The following is a 12,275-nucleotide window of genomic DNA, read 5'->3' as shown; positions in this document are numbered from 1 at the left end:
GAAGATCGAGAGGACAAGTCACATGCTATGACTCGCTCTGTCACTATCAAGCTCTCCAACATGAAGAACGAGCCGCTCCAATCAAAACTTTCAAAATAAAATTATGCCTCACGTCATTAAAGCGCTCATCGTGGTGGGTTTCATGGCACGTAATGAGGATAAATGTAAAAGACGGTTTAGGTTTACAATAAAAAATAAAAATAAATAAAAAAATCAAATGAAAAAATAAATAGTTTGTTATAAATCGTAAGCGCTGTTTATCAATCTGTGTTGACCTTAATGAAAGTGTAGCTGAGTGGCAGTGAAGAGCTGCTTGTCAAGTGAACAAAGTGCTTTTAATGGGTTTATTAAAGGCAAGTTTAACTGGGATGACTGGTAATTTATCAACTCTGTCATTTCTTTTTCTTTATGGAAAACTATACTGTGAGAAAGAGCTCACCTTAAACGATGGAGATCTGTATCCAGCACGGATTCCTATCAAAATTTGCAGTTCGCCTTTTTTACGCGTCATTTGTCAGTTTTCAGACGATTTGATGCACAACTTCCGGGACCGGGTCGTCTTATTTTGAAGGTAAAATCCGTGCGCGTCCGGGCTGGCTCTCTGCGTCTGGCTTAACGCAGCTCTCCCTCTCCCCGGTGCGCCTCAACTCCAGTACCTGACACCGCACAGCGCGTCCACAGGCTGAGGGGACGCAGGCGCACAGGGGGGACAGCTGGTTCCTTTTTAACTTTACTTTCTCCATTTATTAAAACTTGCGCGCCACACACCTTCGCCGTTTTCTCACCTTCCTCCCCCCCCCCATCCTCCCTACTGGAGGACTGAGTTAGTTTGGATATCGGCAGGGGGAGGAGGCAGAGGACCAGCGGGGCTGCTCTCAGATGGAGCAACGGGGCTCCTGGAGCTGCGGGCGCACGGCGGACCCGGAGTGAGTGACGCTGGTGGATGGACGCTGCTCCCCGGTAAGAACAGCGGGCAAAGTTTTTTTTCGCTTTTTGCTGCTATAATGTACTTTCCCCCCCTTCGCTGTGTTGTCCCGGGCTCTGCGCTGGGCGAAAGCCCGTGGCACAAAAGAAAGGAAAACTGTCCAGTTATTGTGTTGTCGCTCTTTGTCAATGGCGGGTTGTCTTTTGCAAAGAAAAAAAAGAATAAAATGATGTGAATAATGTGAATAACGTGGTGAGGAGCAGTCATAAAGTGTGTGTGGCTCTATAAACCGAGTTAGTGACCTTATCGTGCTCAGGCCTTTGTGATTTGTTGCATCATTCTATAACGGAAATATTTGTTTTTATTAGATTCGGCAGTTTATTATCGGATTAATTAGACTGCTGCTTGTTTGCTGTCACAGCAATGCTGGGAAACGCTGTGGCACCGTTAATGTCGTGGTGGCCTTCACGAGGATTTAAATTCCTGCATTGAATGAAAAGAAATGTTCTATTTAGAGATGTACAGACATCAGCTGTTTGTCGTGTTCTCGTCAAGCACGATACACACTCCTGGTAAAGATTTTTTTTTCTTTTCAATTTACGCAGACGTAATGAGTCCGCCGTAAAGGCTGTGTATAAAACCGCGTTAATGGGTTTCAGAGGTCTTAAAGAGCTGTGAATATATTTGGTTCTAGTCACTGATTGAGATTCGCAAGGATTCACACATGGCTTTGGCTGTCAGCGAGGGAGGCTCATAATGAGTTTTTAAAATGTTTTGAAAGCACTAATCAGCAGGTTTTCAACTGTGCAGGAGAATTGCTTTCTATTTCTTTCGTTCTTTTTTTCAGAGGTTAATTGATGTCCGCCCAACAGCTAGTGAGTCACAACAAAATGCCATAAAGTGCCTGGACTCCTTAAACTGTCTAGGCTATGTGCCCATAATGAATACACAGGAAATAATGACAGTGGCAGATTGAATCTCATTATTTTCATCAGAAGCACACACACAGACTCACTGCTCTCCAAGCTTTGAACTTGCAAGCCAGCTCTCCCGTTGTCTGCCACACTGTAGGCACAATATATATTCCTGCACGGACTCACGGTTGGCTCAGACTTCTGTTGTTCTGATTCTTCTTCACACTGTCCAAGTAACTCTGCTCCGGCCCCAACTTACGGACTGTTAAAATGGATTTGCCAGAATCTCTGGGGATCAATAAGCAATAGAACGAGCTCGCTGTGCACCAGTGGGCAGCGTTTGCTGTGTAGTCATGACAATGTGTACTGTATCACATGCTCCAGCTCCCATCTTTGCCTGCCAATGCTGCCCAGTGTGGTGGCCGGTAAAGCTGAAAAATATCATGAAATTTTACAAAATAAATACATATGTTTCAAGCCAAAACAACCAAACTGGCTCTTGCCATCGTATTTAAACTGAGATCATCATTCAGTCTGGCATTTCTGACATGATATTCCAGTGCTCTGACAAATTTAAGGCAGCACGCAGGCGGCTGTAGCTCGACCAAGTCCCTGCATTTCATCAGATTGTATCCCAAATTATAGCTCAAGGAAATATAACTCATGGAGTTAATTAACGGTAATCATCATAAGTTGAAAATTTATTGTAAATGACAAAAAGAAACGAAAGCACCGACAGCTTCAGTACTCTGCACCACACTTTATGACAATAAGAAATAGCCGTCTAAGCTACTTCATCTCGGCATGCCCAGATTGTTTAAAGCCAGTCTGGATTAAAAGCATCAGTAGGAATGGCCTGTTGTCATCACCGAATGGTACAGCTGTAGGATTATTATGAAGTGGTCTAAGTGCTTCCTGTTGTCGACGCTGACCCTGTTTGCACCTCTGCTCATGTCTATTAGTTCACTCTGTTTAGATTTGTGTAGATTTATGTTTCCTGCACAGGATTGCTGGCTGCGATTCTTCTGGTGAAGGTGTGTTGTTTCACAGAGATACACAGAAAGATTTCTTTCCCCTGCTTTCTTGCTCAGCTCGTGGACAGAGTGGCAGGCGTGACAGTCCACACGATCTCAGTTTGTTTTGGGAGCTTCAAGGCAAAACAGCAGAAACAAACACGCTGTACACACACATCCATCCCGACACTGTAATTCTTTCCACTTTCAATTTAAAGTAATTTTATGGTGCCAGATTTTGCCAGAATCAACTTGTTATTTTTCAGCTATTGTAATCTGCATGAATGAACAGATTTCTGTGTAAAACAAACTTTCCTGTATGGAATACAGGCTTTACGGAAAAATACTGTTAAATGTATTTTTGCCCTTACAGTAAATCTGCTGCATGTCCTTAACCACGAACCTTAAATTAAGCTTCTTTTTTAAAAAACAACAACAACAACAAGATATTAGCTTTAATGTATTTTTGCTACTTTTTGTACCTCACTGCATAGGAATGCTGCTATGTTGAGCATATCGAGTATTTTCTCAGCTATCCAGCAGATGTAGGCTGGGAGGACGTGATTAATCTCTACAGTGGATTCAGTCAACGTGCCCATTGCTAACCAAACCGTAACTCTGTTCTTCCCCACACAAACAATCAAACCGCATCACACATCCACAACACTAAATAACCTCCCCAAAAATGCTTTGTAATAAAATAACACACTGTTAAGTGAATGCTTTGATATTAATAGTCTGTATTCTGAGAAATGTTTGCACTCATTAAAGCAAAAATCCCAGCATGCCTGTGCCTACGTTGCTGTATAGGATTCCTGGATTTTTGCAGGAATTTGTCGCAGGGTGTGTTCCCGGGTCCTGAACAGTTTGCCCGTGCCCCTGCGCCCTCTTTCAGGTTCGGGCTGTTCACAGCACGGCCATGACGGGCATCCAGGAGCCAGACCTGCGTGAGCAGCACAGAGGACCGACGCAGGAGGAGGAGGACGAGGAGGAGGAGGGGGAGAAGGTGCGCGTGTCAGTTGAGGGAGATGAAAGGGAACGGAGAGGGGAGGATGAGGAAGAGAAGGAGAAGGAAGAGCTGCCCTACCCCGCTCTAGCACCAGTGGTTCTTTTGGCTTTGACCCAAACCAGCCCACCGCGGTCCTGGTGCCTTCGAGCTGTCTGCCACCCATATCCTTCGCTGCAGCCGGTGCACCTGAAGCACATGCGCCTGTGTGCAAGCAGGTTGCGTTTATAATATGACAAAGATTGTCTGTTTGTGTTTCAGCTCTGTGCTTCCTCAGAGCCATTGTACAGGCTCCTAGATGTTTACTTTATGTTTAAACACAGGGGACAGGGGGAGAAGGTCAGTATTGTGCGTGTGTGTGTGTGTGTGTGTGTGTGTGTGTACCCAGATATTTCCTTGGACAAATTAGTTGTAGGGAAAGATGGCCAACATTTTTTCCTGATTTGAGGTTTCCATAGTGACAAGCCCTAATGAATCTCCAGGGTTACAGTTGCCTGTCAGTTGCATTGTTACTGGCCTCCATTTATACAGCAGCAGGAGTCACAAATAGTGAAGACTCACGTCACCTCCCAAAGCTTCCACTGCTTTTGTCTTCATCGTCTCACCTCCCATTCCCCTCCCTGTCTCTCACTCTGAGCCTCAACCTCTACCCAGCTCTGCTGTGAAGGTGTGAGTGTGAATAGGTGTGTGGTTATCAGTGCTGTAGTGTGTGTGAGCAGCTATGAATACTCTGAAGCATGCATAAACGTCAGCAACACCTCAGGGATTTGTTGAGGCTCTCCAAATTGAATATTTTCCACAGCTTATGACTCCTTGTGTGCTTGCCTGTCTGTGTGTATGTGTGTGTGTGTGTTCTACTTTTTGTGCGCTTGTGTGTCGTTATGCACTTGTCAGGACACGTCTGTGGGTATTTGCCACTGTCAGCACTCTGTGTGCTCCATAAAATATAAATACATAATTGCTGAATAAATAAAATGTACACCAAGAAGAAAAGAAGAAGAAGAAAAAACTACAAATGCAATGAAGCTCTGTTACCTGCTGGGCTGTTACTAACTTACTGGGCATGCTTAAAAACCACACATTCATCATCATCATCACACACACACACAGGCTTTCCAGCGTGCACGCCCACACACGCACACACAAGTGTGTAAATGCCCTCACACAAACGAGGGAATCTCCCATGGTGAGGCTCTTTAGAGGAATCACCTGGTTGCTTAGTAACAGCGTAGCTCTGCCCTGACGGCCTTTTTACTTCCGCTTGCTGTATTTGTTTTCATACGAGTTTGCGTTTCTGTCTGCTTCTCTGTCCTTCTGCGAGTCCGTCGAGCTGCTGGAAAATGTCCCGCTTTGTTTTTATGCCGCACATATTTCATTGCATTTCACTTACAGTGTGTGTGTGTGTGTGTGTGTGTGTGTGTTACTGTGAATGATCTGCGGGAGAAGTAATGTGGGTGGACGTTGTTCGTCAGGGACATTAATGTGAGCGCACTGGGAGGGGGGAGTGGCGGGGAGCAGTCCCCAAGAGCCTAAAGTCCCATTTTTCCTGAAGTGACCCCTCCTTCCTCTCTGGCTTCTTCTTCTTTTTTCACTCAGTAACTACATATTACAAATTAATTTCCTTTCTCCTTCCTTCCACTTCCTCCCTCTTTGTGAAAGCAGGCATGCTCCTTTGTACCGTGTTTACGACATACTGTACATCTCTTCCCCCAATTATTAGGAACAAAAAGGAGACTGGCTTTTCCCGTTATATAACATTATCTTGCAGCCTTTCCAAGCTCCAGTGAATTCTATTGGATTTTATTCCTGTTTCAATGGGAGGGGATGGGAGTTATTTTATGTGTGGAGCAAGGTGCCTACTTTGTCAAGTGCTGAGCTTTCCATGTGGCAGTTATCCCACTCTTTCAGTGTAACATGCGACACAGACAGAAACAAGCATATGTGGACGCAGGGGGGTAAGCGCACACGCACACACACACACACACACACACACACACACACACACACACACACACACAAATGACATAACTTATTCAGCAGTGTATGAAACATTCAGAGCATTTCCTTTTGTTTAAAGAGGAGAAAAGCTGATTCCATCACTCCTGTGCAAGTATCTTCCTTTCTCTTATTGTGCTCTTTTCATCCCTTTCTGCTTGGCATTGATCCCATGCTCCCTGTTTATCCCCCCTGTTTTCCTCTTCTTAAACAGCTTCTTAATAGGGTTGAAGTGTGTGTGTGTGTGTGTATGCGTCTGTAAGGAGGTGATAGTTAGACATCGATGGATAGCATGAGAACCTACTCAAAGTAGGGTGAACTGTCAGAATCATTTCAGCCAATTAACATGATTCCAGCATCTGTTTCCATGGTTACAAGCTGTCATCCTAATAAGGGGTGGAGCCAGTGACTTGACAACTTGACTAACTTGGCCCACCTTCTTTCAGGCTCTCTCTCCCTCTCTGTTGCTCGAATACACACACACACACACACACACACACACACACACACACACACACACACACACATTGCACATGACAGACTCTGAGCTTAACTAGGTTATGTTTAATCAAGTCTGTGTGTATGGATTCCAAAGTGACAGTGTGAGGCCAAGCAGCAAAGAGCATGAGAAAACTAGTGAGCAGGTTGCTCATGCAAACACAGTAGTTCATATTTCAGTCGTCCCATTCAGTGCATTTCCTTTGGTTTCATTCATCCTTTTTAATTTGCAAATTATAAATCATTTAACACTAGATGAAGATTGAAGCTTTACCCCAGAAATTGACACTCATTGGGAATAGACACACCCAGCTAGTACCAGTCTGGGCCCCCTTTTCCCGTCAGAAACAGCCTTAACTCTTCATGGCACAGATTCAACAAGGTGTTGGAAACACTTCTCAGGCATTTTGGTTTATATTGACATGAAAGTATCTCACGGTTGCTGCAGTGGTCATAAAGTGGTGGACACGGTCAGCAACAATACTCATGTGGATCTTGGTGTTTAATGATGCTCAGTAGGTACTAAAGGGACAAAAGACTGCCAGAGTGTACCCAACAAAGTGTTCAGTGTACACTGTGTTCAAAGCTGAAGCTGCAGTAACGGTTCAGCCAAAAATCCTAAAGGAGTAAACCCATTGTTTAATGATGCTCATAGGTTCTAGACTCTAGAAGTCACTAGCTGGATATATTTCTTTACTAAGCATTAAAAATGATAATTTTATCCTGATTTTTAGTCCTTAAAAACAGGGGCCTGTGTATAAATATGTCACTCTTTGACAGTGGGGGCAGTGCTTCTTTTTCAGCCTTTCAAACTAAAAGTCAGTTTAGACTTGGAGCTCATTTTTATCATTTAAATCTAAATGGAGGATTTTCACAAAAGGCTAAAATGACAAAAATTGTACCTTTGTTTCAAAATAGTAATTTCCTGCAGCTTTCAAACTGATGTGAGAGCTGGTGAAGACTTTAGTGAGGAAACATGTCAAGCCAAGATCAATCAGCTGTGTAAACAGAGGATCGCAAGTTAACACACAGAGGTATTACATACTTACTGTGGCTGATTGTAACTTTACATCCAGATGTAGACTTTACACGCGGGGGTATACATGACAGGAGCAGTATGGACCTGTGCTGAGTACAGTGTATTTATTCTGATAGATGATCCTAAACCAGTTTAAGTCCTTGATAAGAGCACAGCAGTGATACCCATTCATCCTATAAGTAACATGAATGTCTGTCAGATTTTATGGCGGCTCAAACAGATGCTCTTTAAGGGTGCGTTTGCCGTCATTCAACAATAAAGTATACTGACAGGAGAGAAGGGAGCATGGGCAGGCAGCACTGTTTTCTGCTGGAATCAAACCTGCACTTCATGGCTCGTGAGACTCGGGTAGTAAATCCAAGACCAACTGTGGATGATGCTTTTAACTTAATGAACATTTCACATGAAAATGTTGCCACATGAAGGTCTTAGCATGTTTATCTCAGCCAAGGGTGGCGGATGATGCCACAAAGATCATGGTGATGTGATCTGATTTGATTTATAATGTCTGCCTGACCTTTATTACCTGTGAGCAGAGGGTGTTTGAGTGGGGGAGAGGGGAAGAAGGACGGGAGAACGGGTGGAGCAAAGGGGTATCTGCGGGTGGCCATGTTCAGGCCCAATAGGGGGCTACACACATGCTCATAGATCCTGAGTGACATCCAGTAGCTCCTGTTTTTCTACAGTAACTTTTCTCTGGAGCTGGTTTTCCTACACCTTTGCTATAGTAACGCTCTCCTGAGCTTTATCAACAGTTAAAAGAACAACTTGAGCAGCTTTCCCAGATTTATTTAATCAGTTTACGGTTACGTAAGTAGAAGCTACTTTTGGCTGCCCGCTTTCCACGGAGGGGTTGCCACAGCGGGCAGCTCTGCATGTTTGCTTTGGCAGGTAGGTACATGTGTAAACCACTACAGTAGGAAGCTTTTCAGAGGAAAAGCTTCATAAAAAAACTGTCCCACACATGAGCAGCCATGGTGTATTCTCCATGGCTGTCATGTCTGTCAGAGCAAATACTAATGAAGCTTATGCAGGAGTTCAATAAGGAACATCTGTATTCACTCATTTGTCTGCGTTCCCGTGTGCTTGGCTGCTAAGCTTATTCATTACATCACTTCCACTTTCCCACGCTGCAAATCTCAATGCTGACATCATTGTTTCTTTAAACCAATCAGCCTCCACCCTGCTATCTTTAAATCGTGCTGCTAATCTTTCATTGTCCATTCAACGCAAGTCACCTCCTAGCATTTTCCACCTCAAGCGAGTCACTCCATCCACCTTCTCGACTCTTGGGGGTCCTGCTCTGGCATTTCATTCTGTTGTCTTTATCTATCGCAGTCTAATTGCCAAAATGGTATAATTGAATTCTGTATATCAGTTAATCAATTCCATCTAATGATCTCTTCTTTTGAAATGCTGCTGTACTATTTTACGGTTGGCGATTTGCAACAGAAAGGAACATTATTGCCATGATGGTTTTCTGATTTCAGGCCGCTCTCCTTTGGAACCAGCTCCCAGTTTGGATTTGGGGAACAGAGACCCTCTCTGCTTTAAAGATTAGGCTTAAAACGTATTTTTGTGATAAAGTTTATACTTATGGCTCGGATCAGGTGATCCTGAATCTTCCCATAGTTACTCTCTCACTTTTTCTCACTTTTAATCTTTGGCTCTCTTCCACAGCATGGGAGAGAGAGAGTCCTGTCTCTCTGCCATCACCCCAACCATTCATGGCAGAGGGCCGTCCCTCCCTGAGCCTGGTTTTTCTGGAGGTTTCTTCCTGTTAAAAAGGAGTTTTTCCTTCCCACAGTCACTAAGTGCTCGCTCAAAGAGGGTGGTTTCATTGCTGGTGCTTTCTCTGTATTATTGTGGGGTCTTTACCTTTGTCTGACTCTGCCACTGTACAAGAGGGAAGAAGAGTGTGAAAATGAGAGGATAAGAGGCAATTAGGATGAGAAGACAAAGAAGGGGCCATGCCACATTTGGACTACTTAAGAGCTTGAACAGTCAGGGTCTTAGCTGCTCTCCTCCCTTTGTTCACCTGATCTAAGCATATTCCTCACCTCATCATCCATCATTCTTGCCCCCTTTTACCCCTTACTTTATATACTTTATACATATTTCCTACTCTTTGTGCCTTTGCTCAGCTTTTTCACAATGTTAATTATTACTTTTTTTTACTTGCGGTTTATCTGTTGGCTGAGACTCGGGCTTCTGTCAGAGACGAGAACTCTACCCAAGGGCAGTCGTATGTGGAGATGGTAGAAGCAGACGGGGGAGGGCGCCGAGCAGAGGCGCTCCACACGGAGCGGGGAGTGCGTGTGCACAGGAGTGGATGGGAGAGGCAAAAAAAGATATGCAAGAAGTGATAGGAAATGAAGATGGGAAATTATGCTGCACTATATAAAGGACGAGGGAGACACAGAGAGCAGGAGGAGCAAAGCGAAAGAGAAAAATAATTGGGCCAAAGAGAGGAGGCACAAAAAAAGGTTGTAGAGGAAAATGAGAGATGATAAAGGGAAAGGTTGAGTGTGAGAGGAGATAAAGGAAAAGCATTGGAGGGAGAGCGAAACAGGGGAAAGGACGTTCCCTCCGTGTTTCATCGCTGATACTGAACGATGTGCCAACTGTGAAAATACTCCCTGCTCATCCATCACTCACACTTTTGACCCTGCCGGGTTCCTATAGTTTAACTAAGGTGTGTGTGTGTGTGTCTGTGTGTGTGTCTGTGTGTGTGTGTGTTTCACAGACACACAGGGGGATTATTTAAGCTGCTGTAACTTATACAGATGAAACAGCATTAAAACGGCTCCCTTAAGCTTTTGAAGGAGTGAAGGAAGCTTCAGCAGGAAGACCTTGGTTTCTGTTGTGTGTGTGTGTGTGTGTGTGTGTGTGTGTGTGTGTGTGTGTGTGTGTGTGAGAAAGAGAGAGTTTGTGTGTGCGTATTAATTGTGTTGTGATCCAGTCCAGACAGGATGCAAGCGGATCGTGAAACTCAGAAGTCAGTTCCTACGGTGAGATGGGGGTTCCCATGGCAACCACAGCAAAGGGAGGACACTGGATTACCCTCTCTCTCTCTCTCTCCATCCCTCTCCCTCTTTCTCTCGTTCCCTCTCTCTCTCTCTGTCTCAAGGGTGATAAAGGATTGTACTCTCATTAATTTTTCCGCCCTCTCGAGAGCAAAGTGTCCGGGAAGAGGGGACTCTGTGTGCGCGCGCACATGTGTCTGTGTGTACGGGTCCATGTGCATGCTCCAGGCTTTGTTATGTATGCGTCCTTGGCTCTTGAATACAGTCCTGTCATCCATTCAGCAGTTTTCACATTAGTGCTCAAAAGTGTGTGTGCAAGTGTGTGTGCAAGTGTGTGTGCAAGTGTGTGTGCAAGTGTGTGTGCAAGTGTGTGTGCAAGTGTATGTGTGTGAGAGAGCGAGAGTGTGTGTGCATCCGTGTTTGTACAAATTCAAATTCAGTCTTTCTTTTAACTTTCTACTTCAGACTATTCTCCCTTTGAAATCCTTCTGTTATTTCTTCTCTCCCCACGTCTGATTCATGCTCCTTCTTGCAGTTTGACAGCTAGCAAGCAGCGCAGATGCTCAAACACACGCCATAAGCAAGTTTGCTCTTAAACTGACTTCACATGTCTTACTGGCTGTGTTGTGGTAGCTGTCTGGCTCTTGTAGTTGTGAATATTAAACGTGTCAAAATGCCTCGTCAGAAGTTGTTGCTCGTAAATGAAGGTTGACGCCTTTAAGCTTATTATCGCAAGTTTCCACTAAGTTGTTTTTTAGGTTGGTACGTTCAGTTCCCTGCTTGTAAATTTGATTTTAAGCTGCGAGGCACACATTTCATGCTCGTCTTAGCCTCAGACGGGTATTTTGCAAGTTCAGCCTGGTAATGTTCGGGGCGCTACAAAACAGACGTGGCTGGACCTTTAACTTTGACGAGTCACAGTTTCTTCGCTGTTGCTATGGACGTTGCCATTGCCAGATATTCATGGGTGACAGACAGGGGGAAGGAAAACATGAATAAATGAGTGCAGAACGATAATGAATGCAGAGGAATGGATATAGGGCATGAGGGGTCACTGAATGGTTTGATGAGTATGAAAATGTTGTGAATTATCATATTATGTGACAGTGACACTCAGCTTAGTGCTGTGTGGCAAAGCAAACATTGCAAGAAAAGTATTGTTTAATGCAGGTGAGGTGAATTCCACGTGTCCTCGTAAGCGTTTGGCAAAGTCGTTTTGCAAAAGTGGACATGGGAGATTTTGCCTCTCGGCTGTCAGATGCAAAAAAACAAATGAGCTAATGTGTTTGGAGGAATGCTGCGTGACACTCAGGGAGAGTTTCTGAGGTTTCGGATTTAGTTTGATGTTTGGTGGCACTGAAGCTCTTCAGGGAGCTTGTGATGTTCCAGCAATTTACAAGCACACCGTATGTTGCTTTTCCTTTACGTTGTCACTCATCTGCAATTCCGTCAATCACACTTCAACACTTGGTCAACTCCATAAACTTGGGAAGCAGAAACTCCTCCTTTGGTGTTTGAAAGCTTGGTTTTAAGTTTACTGCTCACCAATATCGTGACAAATGTTTTTTTGATACATGGGAGTCAGTTACAGCTGCAGTGAGCAGAAATCTAGAAAGTAGCTGCACTTCTTCAGCACTTCCACAGATGCTAAAAAAAATGTAGCTTCTGAGTTTGAACAGTGAAGTTAAGTGGACGTGCTAAAATCTGTAGTCTTTTTAATGGCCAGTAGGCTAGTGACTCCTGTGGTTGCAAAAAATCACCTGTCTTCTGTCTAATTGATGTCTTCATGTCTTCGTAGCTTTCAGTTCCTCTGATGGTGTAGTAGTAGATAATGTTGGTTAGCAGGTCAAAGAGCGCAC

General features: G+C 44.2%; 1 protein-coding gene across 2 annotated transcripts in view; it reads left to right on the top strand.

The window, feature by feature from the left end:
* The first annotated feature begins 605 nt into the window (after window positions 1-605).
* LOC102216182 (voltage-dependent T-type calcium channel subunit alpha-1H) overlaps window positions 606-12,275 on the top strand; it is a 60,135-nt gene continuing 48,465 nt past the window's right edge. For both annotated transcript variants that reach the window (XM_013914314.1, XM_005746976.1), the window contains exons 1-2: window positions 606-960; window positions 3,748-4,022. In XM_013914314.1, the coding sequence (XP_013769768.1) occupies window positions 3,772-4,022 (251 nt within the window). In that variant the 5' untranslated portion in view covers window positions 606-960; window positions 3,748-3,771. The remainder of the gene's footprint in view (window positions 961-3,747; window positions 4,023-12,275) is intronic.

Source organism: Pundamilia nyererei, unplaced genomic scaffold (genome assembly GCF_000239375.1).
Source record: "Pundamilia nyererei isolate P.nyererei 1_Seehausen unplaced genomic scaffold, PunNye1.0 scaffold00186, whole genome shotgun sequence".
NCBI classification, from domain to species: Eukaryota; Metazoa; Chordata; class Actinopteri; order Cichliformes; family Cichlidae; genus Pundamilia; species Pundamilia nyererei.
Note: the sequence above shows the minus strand (reverse complement) of the source record. Positions and strands in the feature narration are given on the sequence as shown.